The 21,698-nt window shown below is 44.0% G+C and overlaps 1 protein-coding gene across 1 annotated transcript; it reads right to left on the bottom strand.

The window, feature by feature from the left end:
• Positions 1-789: 789 nt before the first annotated feature.
• LOC115363695 (uncharacterized) lies at positions 790-20,040 on the bottom strand. The gene is made up of 6 exons (XM_030057973.1): positions 19,902-20,040; positions 10,082-10,222; positions 9,893-10,039; positions 7,557-7,898; positions 4,854-5,119; positions 790-2,512 (listed from the first exon to the last, which is right to left on the bottom strand). Exons 1-6 carry the CDS (start codon positions 20,038-20,040, stop codon positions 2,261-2,263), a joined length of 1,287 nt encoding a protein of 428 aa, XP_029913833.1. The 3' UTR covers positions 790-2,260.
• Positions 20,041-21,698: the final 1,658 nt, after the last annotated feature.

Consider the following 21,698-nt stretch of genomic DNA (forward strand, 5'->3'; position numbering starts at 1 on the left):
AAAAAAAAAAAAAATTGCCTTGTTTTGCTGGGGGAAAACTGGCATCCAGAATTGGCCACTGGTATGTTAGCTGGATAACCTAAAAACAAAAAGGTCCCGGGTTTTGGTGGTGGTTTGTGTCAAATGAGCGCTCTGACTTTGAAATCTCTTTTTCTTCACATCTTTTGTAATAAGCAACACGGTTCCCCGCCAATGTAACAGTCCGTTCCAGCGAAACGATGTGGTTGTGTTTCTGGAGGAGGTATCTGTGTGCGGACATGAGGTTACATGAGGTCAGTTTGCTGAAAGTGAGAGGGGCTCCACGGCGAGTGGATGACAAGAAGAAAGGGAGGAAGGCAGGATGGAAGGAGAGTAGGAAGGTAGAGGAGGAACATTTCATTCGGCGAGTAGATTAAACACCTTCCTCTCCCTTTCCCATTCCATCTGTTTCTTATTTCCATTCGATCATCAGTCCTTTCTGAGAAAAAAAAAACTAGATTTTACATCGATGTAAAAAGAGAAAAAAATTGTGATTCACATTCAACAAGTCCTAACAATGCCACTGATGCACAGATATGATGCACACTTTGCAAGTTTGTTTTTGTTGTTTTGTTGTTTTGTTTTGTTTTTTTGTTTATTTATTTTTTTTTATTTTTTTGTACGGAGACACCGGGTCCAAAAACCCACTGGGTAGTGAAAGAAGGATCTCCCCTTCCATGTTAAGTCTCAAAACAAGCATACGAAGAAGAATCCACTTGAAGAAAATCCAAAAAATGTAAAAACATGAAGAGAAACGCACTAGGCAAAAAATCCAAAAATGTAAAAAAAGACAGTCTATTCATTGAAAAACAAAAAAAGAAAGGGCACTTAAAAATTAACTGGTAGAAAATCAAAGGTCACTTCATTAGTGAGTGACCGTCTCAACTACAATGGAAGGTCCATGCTGTACAGATTTTACACCATAACAGACTAAAAAAAACTACTAATACCACAATCAGGGAGGGAATCTTCCTTTTTCGTCCAATTTCCAAAATGGCTGGTACGTCCACCAGCCACATTCACTGGTTTACCAGCCAAAGAGATTTTTTAATCATCAAGTAGGACATCCAAATGAAGGCTTGGTTACCTGCCAAAACCAAAATTCGTCAGCACGTCGCTGGTGGCTGGTGAAAATTTCCCACTTTTAAAAGGAGTTTTGAGGGACTTTAAAGGATGAAGGGGGTCGATGTACAGCAGGACGGGCAGCACCTGTCCAGCCTCCCCGGAGGAAGGCGGCGCATGCGTGCGTGTGCGTGTTTAGCAGGTCGTGTCGCTCTCCATCGACTGCAACACCGCCCAGAGACCGACCTCAGCTGTGAAGTCAGGTCAGGATGCATTCAAGATCAAGTCCGCCCCCGTTTGGTGCCGCTGGGATCCGATGTATTTGCATTGCTTCCCCCGCTTTGTGCACTTCTGTTGCATATTCTCTTAAGATGCGTCAAGTCTGCTCCAATGTCTAGGACTTCTGCTTGAGTGGTCGTGGAATGGCGATCTGGTCCAGTGGTGTTTTGTATTCTTTGACTCCGTGTTGAGGATCTCATGGGCTGTGGGTAAGGATCAAACCTTTCACTTTTATCCGACTTTGTTCTGGCCTCGTAATCGCACACCTGGTGGGCGCTGTTCTGTCCAGGATCTTCTTCAGTTCCTGTGCTGCTGATTTGTGACGTGTTTGGTTCCTTCTGAGCTCTTGTGTTCGCAGGTGTTTCTACGGTATCTGTGAGTGCTGGACGCCACTCGGACGTAAATGTCTGGTGGACATTATTTAAAATGTTTGACCTCAGCTTCCTGATGCAGGCAGAGGATTTTCAGCGTTGACTTCTGACGTCGCCTTGACGCTGGAACTGCTTCTGGCAGAGGCAAAGAGGGCCAGAGCCTCGACATGCGCTGCCTCCGATCATTTTAAATTATTTGTCATCTCTGGTTCTGATCCTGTTTATTTCTGCTGATCCATCTCTAGAGCTGCCGCCGCACTCTCACCTGTAACCACGTCTGTTTTCATTGGACTGTCTTGCTGAATTCATTTCTTGCTGTTTGGTCCAGTCACATTTCCACTAAAACTCGGTTCAACTCGGTCGATCCACGCGAGGCTCTGACCCGGTCTGCTTCTGTCCCATCCCATCCTGATAATCCCACCTGCCTGTTTTGTCGAATTCAGTTTGTGCTGTTTTTGTTTCCAGTTTTGTCCAGTTGACCCTGTTGCGCCCCATCCCGTCCCGTCCTGTCCTGTCCTGTCCCGTCTGGCTCAGGACCGTTTCCCGGGATGGTGCGTCCGGATGTGAGCTTGGAGTCGTGTCGCCGAGGAAAACCGCTTCCCACACTCCGAACACCAGAGTCCCGGCGACTGGGCGAGCGGCGACGAGGCCTCGGCTGTTGGGGAGGAGGACGTCTCCGTGGCGACGGTGTTGTGCGTGTGCCGGTGGGCCTTCAGCAGCGAGGCTCGGCTGAACCTCCGGCCGCACTCGTCGCACTCCAGCCACACTCTCCTCCTCTTCTTCTGCAGGGGAACAGAGGAACAAAGAGGTGACCTACAGCTTTCTTATCGCTCCTTTAACATCTCTTCCATGGCACTGCTATCAAATGTTTTCTTTGAACTTAAAACGAACATGGCTGCCACTGAAAATTCATTTCATTTATTTATTTTTTTGTACCTCGGCATAAAAGTCTGTGGTCTTTGCTATCCAACACATTTTACATTTACAGTTCCAGGCATTAGCTATTGTAGGATTTAGTTGGCATTAGCTTTGCATGGACTTCTGTCACCTAACACAACAAATTTGTGTTTTTTTCCTCATGGCCTCTGTCTGATCTCTAGCTGATGTTGTGGTTTATAATATAATAGAATTCAAATCCACTGTTTTTCAACTGATACTTGGCTGTGAAAGACAACACTTCCCCAGGGACTATTTTCCCTGGCGGAGGGAGCGTTTCACTCAGCCCCAATTTCAAGTCCTGAAAACCCAACAGTGCTGCTGCTTTTAGGAAAACTAATGTGGAGGACCTTATTTGAGGGATGGAGTACTGGAGTGAAGAAAGTCTGACGTCTCTGAAAGTTCATGTTCATATGGTAGTGGAATGAACGGAGACCAATGGCTGGAGAAAAGGAAGGAGAAATGACATGGCAGTTCTAAAATACCACTGCTCGCTTTGGGAAAAGATTAGCAGAAAACTGAAATTCATACATTTTTTAGTGAGCAGCGCCTTTTTTGTCTTCGTAAACTCTCGAAATTCCAGGTTGATTCTTCCCTGATGCCTATGTTTTATCGTTCTTTTATTGAGTCCGTTATTACATTTTCCTTTATCTGTTGGTTTCAATCCTTGAAGGTTAAAGAGAGAAACATACTTAACAGGGTTGTCAGTGTTAGCAGCAAAATCATTGGGTCTGCGCAACAAACTTTACAAGAGCTCTATAACAAACAACTTACTAAGAAAGCAACCTCCATCCTGTCTGACTGCTCTCATCCTTTACACCAACAGTTCCAGTTTTTTACCATCAGGTTCACTACTCAGACTCCCACTTGCAAAAACGAACAGATATAAGCACTCCTTTGTACCCTCCGCAGTTTCTCTTTTAAAAGCCAGGAGGAAAAGGTAGATGGGTGGAATAGCCTCCCAAATTCGTAATGATGATCTCTCAAATTCAAGTGACCATTTATTTATTCTTTTTTTTTTTTTTTCTATGTCATGCGTGTTTGTATCTTTTGTTGTGTGTGCTCCCTTTGTTGTGGAACTAATTGCCCCATTGGGGACAAATTATTATAAAATTATATATCTTGATATTGATTGATACTGATCCATTTTTTAGATATTACACCTAAACATGCAAAATCAGTGTGACTGTCCTTTAACACATTCCTCTTAAAACCTGTGGAAGACTGATTGGAGTCAGATGTGTATTTCATGTATTTCTTGTTTGTGAAATGCTAGTTTTGCTTGTATGTTCCACACCACACCAAGCTCCTCTGCATACAGCTCTTGTTGAATATTCTGTATAAAGCTGCAAGGCAAGGCAGAACATCTCCTACACAGCGGGAGAGACGACTTTACAGTAAACTTGAACACATCTACAGTAACACCAGCTGTTCCTATTACAGTCATCTGATGCAGAAAGTGACTGCTGACGGGTTTCAGATGGCGTCACTCCGGTCTGATGAAGAGCAGGTGTGGCTGAAACATCACCTCAGTGTATTAAAGCATGTAAACGGAGCCGCGCGGCGTGTCAACTGTGACTTCGCCGATTCTTCCGCGATGAAATGCATCTTTACAGTGGAGCGACGGTTAAATGTAATGTAATGCACACAAAACAAGGGAAGGGCAAAAAAAAAACGTGGCATAACGGAGAGCAAAATCAATCTGTCTGTCGGCTCTGTAACTTCAACCACACGCCCAGTGCAGCAGAGGACTGTGATTGGATGGTGATTACATGCCATTTTAGCTTTTTGCTGCATTGTTTTGTTTGAAATGAAGACTTTACGAGCACAGCTGAGCCGACTTTATTCAATTCTTGTGCGATTTTAGCATTTCAGTCCTTTGAAAGTAAATCCCCACTCGGTGTTTGACAGGATAGAGAATGTGATCACAGTTTTGGTCTTCGTGTTGGACTATTTTCTGCATCTCAATGTGGCACAAATTCCTCTCAGTACCCACCAGATAATGTTACGATCACTATTATGTAATTCTGAATATCAGTCCAGGTAATTTGAGAAAGAAAATGACTCAACTGCATCTCCTTTTCAGTTGCAAAAATACTGTAAATATTCCAAGATCACTGAATGTGGAAACTACAACTTGGCTTCCCTGCCTTCGATAGCACACCCACGCCGACACCGAGCTCTCACCTTCCTCACTCTGTCCTCCTCCTCTTCCTCCCCCTCTTCTCCTTCTTCTTCTTCCTCCGCCTCCTCTTCCTCCTTGGTCGGCAGGTGCGAGGCTCGGGCCTGACCGTGCGCCTCGGCCTCGTCGCGGCGGCCGTTGGTGCCCTCGTTGGCCAAGGCGGCCAGCGTCTCCGAGGCGCTGACGTCCTCGTCGTCGTCCTCCAGCAGCTGAGACGGGAGCGTGAGGAGGCGGTGGAGCATCGAGGCGGAGGAGCGTCGGCCCGCGATTCCTGCAAGAGGAAGAGGAGGGAGAGGGGGGGAATGAGACGGGCGAGATGGCGTGGAAAGGGGCAGGGAAGAGCGTCGCCTGTCATTAGAAAACTATGAAGCATGAAATCAGCGGGGGAAGAGAGGCGGCATTCAAGACAAAATCTGTGGCATCTGTGGCATCAACAAATCCCCAAGAAACTCCCCACTGAGCAGGACAGTGTCCCTCTGAAATATCACCATTTATACGTTTTGAAATTCCCTTTGGATTTTTCCTGTATATTGTGATGCAACCTTCACATTAAACACTGCTCTAAGAGGGAGATGGTTAAAAATACACCATTGTGTCTCTAAGCAGGATAGGCACTGGTGTATTTTTGGACATGCAGCTCTCCAAATATTTTTTTTTTTTTTTTTTACTTTTTGTCACTCACTTAAATGCCAGTGTCGGAATAATTTGTGCCACTTTTTACCCGTTTTTGTGGACCAGCTTTTCTTCTTGGTCGTCATTTCCTTCCCCTGAGCACCAGCAGTTTGGTGGACCACCAGAGGCGTCCTGCTGCCTCCCAGCAACAAATAATGTTCTTCTGATCTTTCTCAATTTTATCACACTACCACAATAATGATCTGAAGATTTCATGTCCAATAACGCCCCAACGCTCCACGCTTCTGCCTCCATCATTGTCATCAAAGGAAGGTTTTCCTGCCATCTTAAGCAGTAAGAGATCTACGGCTCTATAGATCATATTTCTGTCAGCGGCTCTGTCCCGGTACCCTCCTGCCCGTCCGTGAGCTGGCTTGGAAAGCAGCAGGCAGGGCAGGGCGGCAGCAGAGACCCCCACGGGATCCAGAACCGAGCGGGCAGCAACAATGACATGAAAAGATGACACTGATTGAGTCAGACATGGCATGTAAGAGGAGGAGCTGGGCGGCGGAGGCTCTGCAGAGCGGCATGCAGACACAGCAGCTCGGGCAGGACAGGGCGGGCGGTTTGAGCACACCGGTCCAGTTCTGATTAGCCAACTGGCATGCAGGGAATGGGGTCAGCTGACGAGGGCCAGGCTGGAGTCCATGACCTGCCTGACCCAAGGCTCCCTGTTCAGCTGAAACCACGCTGTCCTCTGGCAATATGCTCTGGTGTTCAAGCCGCTGACATGCAGAGCCGAAGGCCCACCAGGCTGAGGCCCCGCCTTCCTCAGTACAGGGGCCCCACAACCCAAAAAATGAGAGGAAAATTAGCAAAAAAATGACCTGAAAATAAGCAAATCATTTTTGCCAAATAGCCAAAATAAATTAAAAATAATGCAATAAAATCTAAAAAAATACAAAACAATTATTAGGTAATTGGCTTACAAAAAAATTACCAGACACTGAGCAAAAAAAATTAGCAGAAAATTACCCAAAAAATAGGTTAAAAATTATCAGCAAATTATATTTATAATCATCCCAATTATATATTTAAGTAGTACAAATTACAAAAAAAAAGTAGTAAACAAAAATCCCAAGAAAATCACCAAATAATTAAATACATATTTTTCCCCCCAAAATGATAGAATAAACCTTTTCAAAATAAAAGCCCTATGAGTGAAACTGCCTACATTAATCTATTTATGGTAAAACACCAGGGCCCCCAGATGTTTTTTTTTTTTGTTTTTGTTTTTTTTTGCCCAAGGTTAGGGTTAGGGTTAGACAGCTGGCAGCTGGATTTCGTCGGGCCGTCTGAGAGCCCATCTCCAGGCCTCATGAGCCTCGTCATCAGCAGCTTCCCAGCAGATCAGACATGTTGGACTGACGGCTCAGGGGCCATCAATGAGACTGAGAGCTTCCCAGCGGTTCTGATATTGTGTGAACGATCTCGTGAGCCAGCTGACCAGAGAGAGCTCGCTGTGGTGAACAGGCCGTCTTCCACATTAAAAGACCTCCAGCCTGATAAAGCCTCATCAGATTCTGAATCCGTGTGATGAAACAGATTCAGAGTGGCACCAGGACCTTCGGGAGCAGCTCACAGCGTGGTGTGTTTAAGGTTCAGGTTAGGATGAGGTGGGCGTTCCCAGAGCTCTGCAGGTCTGTGTGTCCGCCACCGTACCCCTCGCCTTCCTGAGGCTTCCAGTTTACTGCCCCGTCCTGGGATGGAGATTTATTTCCTCTCAGCGGGCCCGGTCTCACCTGTCTCATCTGTCTCACCTGTCTGAGTCAGCGTTTGATCTCTGAAGTGGGCTTTGTGTGTGTCAAGGATGGAATGAGACGTTCACTGACAGGTGAAAGTCATTACCGGTCAGGACAGGTGGAGGAGTGTGTCTGTGTGGAGGGTCAGATCAGCGGCTTGATGAGGTGAGATCTGATTGGTCAGAGTGATCCTTGTGAATCCTTACAGATTCATCACCTCAGGTGGAATGAGAACAGATAACTGCTATAAAAGATTATTAAAATCCTTATCATTATCATTATCATTATCATTACCTGTGGGGCTCAGGGCCTGTGTGGCGGCGGGGCCAACCCCAGCTCCTCCCCCGGCACGCCGCTGGCCCTCGGCGTTGTCGTCATCGTCGGGCGACAGCACCTCCATGTCCTCCAGCGGCGTCCAGCGGGGGTCCTGCTGCGGGGAGGTGGGCGACGGCTCCAGGGCCAGGGAGGCGGCGGACAGAGCGCCGGCCGGCCTCGCCCCCCCCTCCCTGCCGCCGCCGTCGCCGCCGCCGAGCTCTTTGATCTGCCAGACGTCGCTGCACCACTTCTGGCCGAAGACTTTGTCGAGGATGGGAACCCAGTCCTGCGAGACGGAGAGGACCGGAGGCCTGTCCGGGTCTGAGGGAGGACAGGAGACGAGGGAAGGAGGAAGGAGGCCAGAGGAAAGGCATGAAGGGAGTGAAGAGGACAGAGAGGAGGGGAGGAGGGACAAAAGAGAGAAAAATGATTTAGATTTAGTGAAAGTGCATTTAAAATCTTCAGTTACACAAAAAAACTTAAGGGATAATCAATGAAACCAGGATAAGACAATAAAAAAAGAGCAGATGATTTATGTTCTTCACTATAAACGACATGTCACACGTCACTGCTGATGTTGTGGACACCTCCGTACGCAGCAGAAGGTAAAGAAAACAGAGAGGACGGCGGCGAGCGGTGGGCAGAGAGGAAGAGGAAGAGGATGAGGCAGTAAAATCACAATGCAGCCTGCGTCCTGCTGGGCCGGGCCGGGCCGCGTCAACACGCTGGGAAACACACTCAAGACGCGCCTGGAATCCAGGTTTTCCCCGCCTCGGCCCAACAGGAGGCACGGGGGTTAAAAACGAACACGCCGAGAGAAAAACCCTCAAAACAGACCAACGACGGCGGAGGAAAGTCCGGCTTTATTGTCCCATCCTCTGTGAGCTGATGCGTCCCCAACGTGTGTTACAGCCGTCACACGTGTCAGAATGTAGTTAATCTACTGAAGCAGGAACAGCCTCATCTGACCAGAGCTTTTTTTTTTTTTTTTTTTTTTTTGTCCATTTAAATTCACCACATACTTGCATTGGTTCAATCATTCTGTTTGTTTTGGAAAATTGTCTTTTTTTTTTTTTTTTTTTTTTTTAAAAAAAGCTTCCTTAATTCATCACTGCCCAAAACCTCCAGTACATAAAAAAACAGAATATATAATCAATCAATGAGCAGCAGTCACTGAGCAACAGGGGGCGCTGTGCTGCAGGGATTTCTATACCCACTTTAGGTGCTGGTTCTGCAAAAACGTGCACACACCAAGTGGCATGCCTGTGCACGCACACCCACACACCCACACACACACACACTCAAATGGAAAGTGTGTGAAAGTGTGTGAAAGTGTACTGAGTGCAGTGTGTGAGCACATTTTTACCACATTAAACACTTCTCAGTGCTGTTTTCACAACTTCTAGGAGGAGAAACAGGAGCAACTCTGCAGTTTAACCCTTTAAACTCTTTTTTTTTTTTTTTAACTGAAATTTCACTTTAAGTAGCTTCAATGTTGTAAAAAAGTGGAAATAAAAACATTTTTCTGCATGGACTCAATGCTGCATTACATTAAATGGAAATATCTACCTGTCTTATGCATCATTTCATAGACATTTCTTTGTTATTCGGCTGCACATCGAGATCTCCACTGCAATTTCAAATCAGGTTCTGTGGTTTTGAACGGAGCGTGCATTTATAATGACGAATCTACGGAAGAGGTGGGAATATTTCTCCTCATGCACCAAAACAGCATTTTAAGCCTTTACACTGCAAAAACTCAAAATCTTACCAAGATTATTTGTCTTATTCCTCGTCAAAATATCTCATTACACTTAAAATAAGACATGATCACCTCAGAAGTAACTTGTTTCTAGACAATTGTCTCTTGTTTCAAGTGAAAATTTGCTTGAAACAAGTGAAAATTTGCTTGTTTCATTGGAAAAATTTGTTTCTTGTTTCTAGCTAATTTATTATTATTATTTATTTCAAGTGAATTTTCACTTTTTCCACTGGCAAATTTTTCCAATGAAACAAGCAAATTTTCACTTGTTTCAAGTGAATTTTCACTTGAAACAAGTGAAAATTGTCTAAAAACAAGTTACTTCTGAGGTGATCATATCTTATTATAAGTGTAATGAGATATTTTGACTAGAAATAAGACATTTTTGACTTGAAATAAAACAAATAATCTTGGTGAGATTTCGCATTTTTGCAGTGTAAATGCTGATTTCGGGATTCAAAGCAAGATATTCAACTCTTTTTAGACGTTTCCAAAAGGCCGTGAGTGTAAATAATTAAATATAAGTCGTGTTGAGGCTCTTTTCTCCACCCACCGTCTGTCTCGGCCGTCTCCTTGGACTCGGTGATGTCGCCGGGCTCCTCCCTGGCGTCCTCGGAGCCGCTCGGCGACGCAGAGTCGTTCTCCGATCCCCTCCGCCGGCCCCCCGCTCCTCTGCCCTTCTCCCCTCCTCCTCCTCCTCCTCCTCCTCCTCCTCCTCCTCCTCCTCGCTCGGCGCTCCGGCCCAGCCGCTCCTCCAGCAGCTGCTGCTCGCGCTCCATCTTGGTGATCTCCAGCAGCAGGTCGTCGAACGAGGCCTCCACGATCTTGGTGAGCTCGCACAAGGCGAAGTCCAGCACCTGCTGCATCACCGTCTTCAGCTGGCCTGCACGGGACAGAGAGAGAGGGATCATCATCATCATCATCATCATCATCATCATCATCATCATCATCATCATCATCATCATCTGCTCTCGCTGCTGAAGTGTCCCCGAGCAAGACACAGCAAGACCTCTGACCTTCAGGGTTTGTTGCTGTTTTCTACTTAAATGAACGAGAAAAATACACCACCAGAACAGAGAGCTCTCAATAATTTACCTGAATGAATGAATGAATGAATGAATGAATGAATGAATATGTTTATTTCGATCACAGCAGCACAACATATTAAACATAATTAAAGAATTAAAGAGAATGAATATGGCTGGTTGAAAAGGGCTTTCGGCTGAAGCAAAAGCTAATGGCTGCCGAACCTTTTGACCAGGGGAAAAGAAAATCAAAAAATCCGAAAAAAAAAAAAAAAAATCCTAAATAAAGAGGAGGAACGCAGCTCCATCAGTGTTTTTTTTTTTTGTCGTCTTCCTGGTCACAGTGAACCCACGGCAGCAGATTTAAACCACAAACACACATCTGATGCCTTCAGGGAACCCAAATATAAAATGTGCTTTATCACACTTACATTTACTCTATTTATTGAACTTATTACAGCACTGGCTGATTGTTTTTGGCGTAATGCATGACTGATTTTTATTTATTTATTTTTTTAAATCTCACATGTCCCCTGCAGGAGTCCAGCGTGCTCCGTCTGAGAACGTCTGCCGTCGAGCTGGGACCTCGACAGGATCTGCCTCTTCCACCTGTCCGATATTCACCAAGAGCTAAACGCTCACCGCTGCACCTGCCGGCCAGCGGGAAGAGCCAATCAGCTTCCTGCAAACCTGCACCATGTCAAAGGGGGCGGGGTCGGCTATTCTCGTGCGAGGTCTTTCACAAGGATTTCTAAAAGTGGGGTCGGGGGCTTTCACAAGAATTTAGATACAGAAATCTGACATCCATCCAAATATGCCATTTAAATGTATTATTTTAATAATTATACATATAGTTTTCAGGTCATTTTTACAACATGTATTTATTTATTTATTTTTTTTTTTTTTGCTAATTTGCGAATTACTTTCCCCGTGTTTTGGAAAGAAATCAAGTGAATTTGCTCTGGAATTAAAGGCTTAGAGCTTTTTTTTCTTTTTAATCCTGTTGTTTGTCGTTTCATAGGTGAGGGTGAACAGAGTCTGATCTGCCCCCCCTGGTTTGGCCCGTCATAATCCTAACTCTAACCTAAACCTAAACCCTAATCCTAATCCAAAACTACCTAAATGTTTAACACTAATCTGAACCTGTAAGTGTTAAAAAAAAAAAAAAAAACAGGCGGAGACAAGATGTTCCTACTCGGGATGTCGCCATTTTCCTCGCTGCCCTGTCCTTGTGAGAACATCTGATCCCCATAAGTGAAGGAGCACACACACACACACACACACACACACACACACACACACACACACAGACAGCTCACTCCACTCGTAAAGATACAGCTGCTATCTCAGTCATTTCTCCATCCAGCCGTCCACGCCTCCCTCTCTCCCTCTCTCCCTCCTCTCTGTATGAATCCCAGGTCTTTTCCAGGTCTTTCCCTGACCGAGGCCGAGGTCGAGGCCGAGCGTCTCCCTGACCCGGACCGACGCTCCCCGCCGGGTCGCCGACGGTTTTCCAGGTTTATCCTCATAAAGTTTCCTGATATTCCCGGATTTCTAAAGATTCACCAAATCCCCCCGACTTCCCTGGTTTGGAAATGACCAGTGGGACCAGTGCCTCTTTCTCTCTCCCTCTCTCTCTCTCTCTCTCTCTCTCTCTCTCTCTCCCTCTCTCTCTCTCTCTCTCTCTCTCTCTCTCTCTCTCCACAGAAACATGTAATCTCTCTTCATCCTCTGACTAGTTTGGCTCATCAGACTCACAGGATGACCCACTTTCTACTTTTGAACCAGCCAAAAAAAAGCAAACCCTGATTAATTCCCTCTCTCTGTCTCTCTGTCTCTTTCTCTCTCTCTGTCACACACACACGACTACTTACTGATGTGCGTGATGTCACACACACACACACACACACACACACACACACACACACACCTGGGTTCTAGCGAATGCTCTGATTGGCCGACGGGATGCAGAGTTAATGAGGAGCAGCAGCACCTGATGATCTGCTCACCTAGACACCACCTCACACACTCCTCACACACACACACACACACACACACACACACAGCTCACACACTCTCCTCACACTCCTCACACACTCTCCTCACACTCCTCTCACACTCTCCTCACGCTCCTCTCACACACACACAGCTCACACACACACAGTTCATGTTTGGAAACCTTGGGATCGCCACTAGAATTTCAAAATAAAGTTCTCTGGCTTCGAACAAACCTCAGCATGAATTTGTAACGACGAGCATCAAACGTTTCCTGATGAGCTCAAACCACCGGATATTTAAGAAGAAAATGCCCTGATTTTTTTTTTTTTTTTTTTTTTTTTTTTTTACATAAACACATCACCAGTGCAAAAACCTGAAAATTAAAATTAAAAATCAAAAATTGTAATTACTATTAAGTACTCCTTTTTTTTTTTTTTTTAAAGCAACAAAAAGATGAATAAAATTTGGAATTTTTCCAGGAGGGGAGTAAAAGAAGAAATTGTAAAAATTATACAGAAAAAAAACCTCGCCGCGCTTTTAATTCTAATTTCATCTGTGATGTCAAAACAAAGCCGAAGTCCAAAGTGACGTCTTCATCGCCCACACTCTGACCAGCAGCCAGAAAAATACATAAATAATTTTTAAAATTTAATGAACGGAGAAAATAAAGACAATCTGAGAATCACAGTGCAGCGGAATCCGATGATGTTTGGTGTTTTTATTTGAAAAATAACAAATTATTAATTATTATAACATTATTATTATTATAACATTAATTATTGAAATTACAGCTGACTGTTCTGTCAGTTTACACACTGATTAATGGAATAATAATTTACTTTTTTAGATTAGATTTAATTTTATTTAATTTTCAATTTTTTTTTATTATTTTTATTTTATTTTTATTTATATATTTTGCCTCAAATATTTATTATTTATTTATTTATTTATTTTTTATTATTCTATTTATGTATTTATTTATTTATGTAGTTGTTTTGTTTTGTTTTTTCTTTCTTTTTTTGGGATTAGTTAACACCCTGCACGTTGAGTGTGTGACATTACAAATGACCGGTTGCATGCGGCTGTAAATCCAATATAACACACACGCACACACACACACACACACACACACACACACACACACACACACACAAGCACACACACCATCTACCATCTGTCTCTTTCTCACACACACACCATCAGTCTGTCTCTATAAAACCCAAACACTCCGACACAACATCTCTCTTCCACAGGAGCAGACATGCCACACACACACCGACCTTCCCACCTCACACACACACACACACACACACACACACACACACACACACACACACACACACACACACACACACACACTCCATCCCTGCTATATAACATGAGTGCTGCTCCAGCTGCTGTAACGGCTCAGTCACTTAAACGAGAGTCTGCTGCGACGAGCTGCTGTGAGGGGATAAAAAAAAATTTAAAAAAAAAAGAGATAAAAGCTGAAGGAGAGGATCTGGCCGCCGCCCAGCGCGCTGGCAGCTCGCTTCCCGTGTCATCTGGACGCCATGACAGCAGGCGAGCGCCACGCCGAGCGCACCGACCGCGCGTCCTCACTGCCTCTGGGCTCGAGGCTTCGGGCGCTCGGCTCGACCCGCCCGCCTCGGGAGCCCGGGACCAGCTGGGAGACGAAACCCACCGGTGATTTACTTCACTACGGAAGCCCCCTGGGGTCACATGACAGGAAACATAAATCCATGTGCAAATAGGGCCTGGATGAAATCAGATATCGCTCTCCATCGAATATCGATGCTGACGGTTGGTGTGTGTTGAAGAAAAACGCCGCCAAATAACCTCCTGACGTCATCCAGCCTCGTCTCCTGGGCCCAAATCTGTGTTTTTATTCCAGCAAGGAAGGGAAAAAAACAAAAAAAAAAATCCACCAGTGGGATTAGATAATCCCACCTGTTTCCAATGCAGTTTCACCTGTTTCAGGAATTCTGTCTGAGAATAAATGTTAAGACAAGGCAGACGATTTGAGCACCGAGGATGAGACAAAATCACCTGGTGAGATGCAGATTTTTTTTTTTTTTTGCAGTGTATGAAAATGAAACAGGGACTTAAAAAAAAACAGGTAAATCAAAGTTTCAAAAGTTGTAAGCAGGCGTCTGGACGTTTTATTGTAATGTTCACAGAGAAGTTTATGATACTGCTTAAGTTATTTTTATGGAAACGAGTATAAAAGAGGCAGATCAGCCGGTAGGATCAAGAAATTACACCTGATTCAAGAAAAATGGAAATAAATGGGATTATCTCATCTCACTGGCATATTTTTTTTTTTTTTTTTTTTTTTTACGTTGTTGGAAGAAAAACAAGATTTGGACTCTGAAGATGAAACTGGATGGCGTGTTAAAGTGGAGCAGGCGAAACCCAGAGCGGCTACAGAAGTCTTAATAAGTTGAGCAAACAGCCTTTAAAACCAGGACAAGACGTTTTTCCAGAACCTCAGATCAGATCAATATCGACTGAATATCGATTCCAATCTGTACGCCCAGATTAATAAACCCTAACCTCAGATTATCAATCCATGTCCTGCAATTCAGAGTCAGATGTTGCTTTAGCATCACGTCAGGTCAATCTCATTTTTATAGATTTAAAACAAATCTGTGACATTTTACTAGGATTTCAACAAAAACAAAAAATAATAATGATAATCATGCCTATCAAAATAAAAGCTGTGAAAATCCGTGCTGATCGGAACAGATTTTCAGAGGACAGTTTTTCTTTTTTTTTTTCTTTTTTTTGTCATGTATTCATTCACTCAGGTGTTTGAAGAGGATCTTGGGAAATGGAGTCCTGTTGGCCACCTGACAGACAGTTATTAATCATACTACTTTTTTAAATTTCGTTTTTTTTTATATATATATATATAATTACATTGAATTTTTTATGTTCTGCATGTAAAAATGTCTTTTTTTTTTTTTAATGCAATGTGATTTTCCATCCCCATGTTAAACAAAACGATCTCTTGAACATACTGAAGCTAATAAAAATTTAAATATTTACATCTCATGGTTTTGTATGTATTGTGGTTTGGATAGGTTTGAAATAAATGCTGAAATAAATAAATTAAAAAAAAAAAAAAAAGTATCCGGCTGCTGATCTTTTGGTGTTTGAGCAAAATGACCTCATCTCTGGAAAAACAACATAAAAAAAAACAATAATAATTTCTTTGCCAATAGGACCAAACGTCTGTGGACAGCAACAAGTTCAAAGTCATTTTCCTTTTTATGTTTTTCCTTCAACTCTCCATCTTCAGCCTGAGGGCACGGCTGTGGAATCGAAAGCTTTATGAATCTGTGTGAACTGAGAGTCGAGATTTGCAGGTGAATTTATTTTTTCCCAGCCTGTCAGCTCGGTTTATTCCCCCCTCAAATCATCACTTCCAGGATCTCCGCGTTGCAGCCTAAAACAAACGTGCCTCTTTCACTCGCGGCCTCGATAAATCCTGCAGAGCCGCCGAGCCACATTACCAGCAGAACAAGTCTAAATCCGTGCGTTTTGCACCACTTCTAAATTTATTTCCAGCTCCCGCCTCGAGTCCCACCATGTCAGTGAACCGTTTAACCCTTAATTAGCCCAAATCGCACGGCGGGGGCCCCCGGTCGCCGCTTCCTCCCGGTGGCGTCCCGATGGAAACCGGGCGGCGGCGTGTTTTCGGGGCGGCGGGCCGGAGCTTGGGAAGCGGCGCGGGCTGCAGCGCAGTAATGACACGGCTGCTGTCGTGCAAATCACAGGCCTGAGCGACGTGAAAATAAACCAGAGCTTCTTCCCCCGAGCCGGAGATGCCACAGAGTCTGGAGCGTAATTACTGCACACACACTGTTTCTGTTTTCCTGCTGTGTGTGTGTGTGTGTGTGAGGGTGTGTGTGTGTGTGTGTGTGCATTGTGTCTCTCCTGGCAGTGTTTTTATGATGCGTGTCATTCAGCATGGACATGTACAGTAAATCCTCTGCAGGCCTCGGTGACGACTCGCTGCAATTAAGATTTCTTCTTCACCAGGAGAAGAAGACGACGCTTCACATGGTTCAGGGCATTTCCACGCTGTCGGTGCAATGCATTCTGGTCGCTTTTTCGAGAGACACATTGCCGAGTCCTCATTTGCATAAAATCGTCGAGGCTGCTTTATGCAAATGAGCGGCCGTCCAGCGTGACTCGCCGCCTCTGGAAAGTCCCGACAAGCCTCCAAACAAACCGTCGACGTGAGAGCGAGGCAGACGGAGCGGCTGCAGGGTTTTAGTTCTCGCCTCACACACACACACACACACACACATTTTGGTGAACCGTGGTCGTGATGCGCAAGACGGTTTTCCAAAGACAGAAATCCAAAGAAAGTAATTATTAATAACCACAGTCGCATGACACAAGCAGCCAAAGCTTTCTGCTCCACCTGTGAGCCACAAGCAGTGTGTGTTGGTGTATGTGTGTGTGTGTTAGTGTGTGTGTCAGCAGTGACCCTGCCCTCTGCCATCTGGCTTTTCCTGTTTTGCTGAGCTCGGGACTCTTTTTTCCCAGCCAATCAGAGCGCAGCACGACAGCTGATCGAAAGCGCCACATCCAATAGGAAGCTACGAAAATCGCAGGAAAAAAGCGAGAAGAAACACCAAGTGGACACAGCGAGAATGGATCTGGGGGAGGGAGAGGAGGAGGATGAAGGACAGGAAGGTGCTGGTGGAACTTTTTTCCCTAGGATGGTGAAGGAATGTAACGACCATTGCCATCCTAGGAAAGCAAAACACTGCCAGCGGTTTCCTCAGCCACGACGGAGGTGCCAACTTTGACTGACAGCAAAGCAAATAAAGTTCATGCGTCTTGTTTAGGTTCCATCTGTCTCTTCCACGTCTCCGCTCGTCCTCTGCAGCTTCACACGTCAGAGTTTAGTGTTTTAGAGGTTTACTGGTTTTATGAATATGGTTTTGTTTTTTTAACTCTTTGTTTTGTTGAAGCCGGTCGCTGCAATGTGTCGTCAGCGAGCGTGAAAAACATCCTCCACACATTTTGAAAAAACGCCGAGTCAGTTAATGCATCACAGCAAACATGCCGACTTAATTACCCTGTCAAAAAAAAAAAAAAAAAAAATTCTTTGCTTCACTGTCGTGTCACTTTTCCTCGAGCGCAACTGAAGTGGAAGTGACAGCGAGTTCCTCTACGCACGCCAAACTTTCTGCCGCATCAATGATTTTTTTTTTTTTTTTTTTTTTTATTACTCATGGGAGAATTGCTATGAGGCAGCGGTTCTGTTCTGTTTGAGCTACAGTTTGTCACTGAGATGTTTATAGATTTCTAATGACGAGGAAATCAGTTCGATATGGCTCGTGAAATTAAAACAAAAAAAAAAAACAGTGATGAAAACTTGCTGTTAAAAACGGGTCAGAAGTGTTTAACAAGAGCGCGGCTCGATCCCCACAAACCCCAAACCAGCAGAAACAACAACAACCGTCACGCTGACATGAAGAGGAAGAAAGAAAAACGATATCACTTTATGATTCTGCTCGTCTGTAAGCGTTTCATTCACCGCGCTTTATTTCGCTCTTTCTAAGAACCAACGAGCTCACGATTACTTTGTCAGAGGATCGTCTTCTTATGGAAAACTTCAAAACGCTGATTTTTATTTATCTTTTTTAAAATGCTGTTTTGTTTTTTTTTTTGTTAAGGCCGCAAACCTGACACAAAAGGATGAGCAACGCTTCAACAGGATGCAAAAGTGACCAAAGTGCCAAATTAAAAAAAAGCAACAGAGCATGAAAAAGGTGCAAAAGTGGAAAAATAAATCCTAAGGCAACAAATTTTCCAAACTGATAAACACTATAAACTATAAACACTTGTTTTGCATTATGTGGCGTCTGTAAGATTTCTTCCAAGTGCTGTTGTTTTTTTTTTGTTTGTTTGTTTTTTGTCTTTTTTTCTACATTTAAAAATAAATTAAATTCAATTAAATTGAAATAATAGAATAAAATAAAATAAAATAAATAGCAATGTTTCAACAAGGTGCAAAAAGTGTCCAAAAGTGCAAAATTTAAAAAACAAGAGCATGAATAAATAAAAAATATTAAAATAAATAAATAAATAAATAAATAAATTTAATTTATGCAATAAAATAATTAATAATTAAAATATTATTTTATTATTTTATTTTTTTTTTAAAGAAAATCACATTTTCCACCAACTTCACCAGCCTGAGAGTTGTTGGTTTTTTATATACATTAAAAAAAATAATAAAATAAAAAAACTTTATATTTGCTGTTAGATTTTTCTGTCTCACTGCATGAATCTCCACAACAAATAAGCATTTCTCCTCTTCTGTCTGCTGAGCAGAGTTTTGGAAAACGGTGCAGTTTTTTGGTTTTTTGCTCGCCGTCCCGTCCCGAGGCGGTAGCGGCGGCGGTCAGCTGTGACCCAGCGTCAGGCCTGCCTGCTTTCTGCACGCTGAGTTACGGCCGCGCCCCGAGCCGCCGCCTCCTGGTCGCAGCGGTGAGGATTTAGGAGGTGAAAATGCTGCGGGATCAGAGCGCTCAGCTGGACGCGGCGCTCGGCCCCGCAGCTGCTCCCGCTTAACGAAGTGAGGCGACGAGCCGGGATTTCCTGTTTCCGCCGGCCAGGTCACAGGGAGGAACCAGGTTTATTCACACACACAAAAAAAAAAAAAAAAAAAAAAAAAAGAAAAAGGTCAGGAAGCTCACCTGTCTGCCTGGAGGGGCTGCACTTTAATCCAAAAAAAAAAAAAAAAGAAAGAAAAATACGATTTCTAGCCGATTTCTGTTTCTAAGTGAAATTGCATGAGTAAAAAAGATTAACAAAAAAAAAAAAAAAACTCACTTAGACTAAGAAAAATCTTAAGCAAAATATTTTTTCTGTAATTAAAAATATTTAAGATTTTAAAATTTATTTTATTTCTGTGTCTGTATAGTGTATTGCAATTTATCTTGCAAAAATAATGTTTTTTTTTGTTTTTGTTTTTTTTTTTATCTTATTGCCTCTGTCTGGTTCTGTTTTCCTGTCACATCTTTTCCATCTTAAAGAGGCTCATTAAATTCACATTATTCTGAAGCTGCTTATTATGAAGTGAGCCTTTAATTTACATCTAAAAGCTGTCACGTCCTGGTTAATTCATCAAGTCACTTTCAAACTTGATTCCTTTTCTAACTTTAACTTTAACTGTATGTTATTATGACGTACATGTTTTACTGTGCTGCATCTCACAGTCCTGAATTTACCATAAATAATACAGAAATAAAAAATGTGTGTAATCTGGGTTCACACTAGATCTGCATGATTATTTTTCAACTTTTCATCTTCAGATTTCTTCCTCGCTCTGACCCGCAGCCGAAAAAACCCCTCAAAGGATTCATTTTTTAAAGACATGAACGGACAAAAAGAAGCGAGTCTCATGTCAGTGACCACGTGTGGGGGGATTTTCAGCTGATCAGCGACTAAAAAGTGGAGCTAAAACGGACTCAGGTGACCGCTGATTTGTTTCATCGCGAGTTAATATACGTCCGCCCGCGTTCCTGCACACGTCCTCCTCCTCCTGCGTCAGCTCCCATCTGGCTTTCCGACCCGTCCCGTCTCTCTGCAGCTTTTCATCTTCCTGAGGCCTTTCATCTGCCTCTTTGTCTGTCTTCTCTCTGTCCATCTCCATCCCTTCCTCCTCCTCCTCCTCCTCCTCCTCGTCTCTGTCAGATGTCCTTTCTTCATTCATAATTTAACTCGTCTTCCATGTGACAGCCAGACGGACAAGGCTCCATGTGTGCTGACGGGGGTGGGGGGGGCTCCTCTACATACAAACCGCACTGTGTGTTCAAAGCTCCAATCTGACCTCTGATCTGAGTGATTACAGATAAGCGTGGGTGATGAAAATGGGGTGGAATTTCCCCTTATTAAACAAGCCGTGACAGGAACTCTCTGTTAATTTGAGCCTAAAAATCGAGATAGTAAATCGTTTGATATATCGCTGTGAGCGGCGCGCGCGAGGAGCCGCTCGTTAAATCCCGACGAATCCATCAGCGTCTCCGGGCCGCGGGGGGCCGGGACGCCTCGGCTTCCACCGGACGCTTGAGGTTTTCGCAGCCGGCGACATTTTTCAAAATAGAAAAAGGACCTCCAAGCAACAAGCTGGTCATCTGCCAGACAGGCTGCCAGCACAACTTTGCAAAAATTTGTCAGCATTTTGCTCTTGGCCGGTGTTGGCTCCCAGCTCTGTGTGTGTGTGTGTATGTGTGTGTCGGTGCGGCGCTGAGTGTGTGTATTGAAACACCGCAGGCCTTCAGTTTGTCGTGGCGGGCCCGTGCAGTCGGAGGGCGCGGGCAGCCGTCCCAGCAACAAGCAGCTCATCTGTTCAAGCGGCTCCTGGCGACAACGGCGAGGAAACCGCTGCCAAGCACAGCCGCACAACAAGCGAACCTGCAGCGCCACGGGCTTTTATTGTGAAAACGCAGCAGCGTTTCACACATTAAAATAAATGATTTTACTACACGGCTCTGCGGAGTACTCACCTCTGATTGATCAATAGAGGCGATCTGATATTTCTGATCGTTTATAACTGAGCGGCCGCTTCATGCAGGTTTGATCCATCACTTCGAAACCTTGTCCTCTAAAAAAAATATGTTTTTATAAAACCAAACTGCATTCTTAGTTACGTTTAGGGGTAAATGTTTTTTGTCGCAGATTACGCTTCGTTTCTAAAGTGTCACAAATGCGTCTTGTATATTGTGTCGAGCTGCAGGATCTGGAGAAATACTCATGGGGGCGCCAAAGGGTAGCATGGACATTTTATGAGGTGGCAGAGAGAGAGAAAGAAAGAAAGAAATTAATTCACGTTTTGTGCTGATGGTCAAGCAGCACACAGCGTTTGACTCCAGGGCCTCCACCTTGACTCGGTTCTAATTTCTTGAGAGTTGAAAAATAAATCTGATCTTATTCTGGTCGTGTCGGTGGTTTTCTTTCTGTCTCTGCTGAAATCCAGACAGAAAAATTTTATGACACATTCAACTGCACTAAGACATCGGATTTTCAGTCTTGTAAATTTCCGACAAGCGACAGCATTTAATTTTTTTTTTTTTTTCTTTTAGACTGGGGTGGCAAGATCTGATTTTAGGGTGGCAGCTGCCGGCCCAGGCCACCCTGGTAGATCCGCCCCTGAAAGGTACTTGGGCTAAGGTTCAGGAAAGGTTAGGTTGGGCAAAATAAACCCTAAATTAACACAACATCTGCAAAAACACTACCATCGCTTCGGTCAGGAAAAGAGACCGTGAACGCGAGGTCGGAGGTCATAACAATGGTGGATACTAGTTT

Source organism: Myripristis murdjan, chromosome 8 (assembly GCF_902150065.1).
Source record: "Myripristis murdjan chromosome 8, fMyrMur1.1, whole genome shotgun sequence".
Lineage (NCBI taxonomy): Eukaryota > Metazoa > Chordata > Actinopteri > Holocentriformes > Holocentridae > Myripristis > Myripristis murdjan.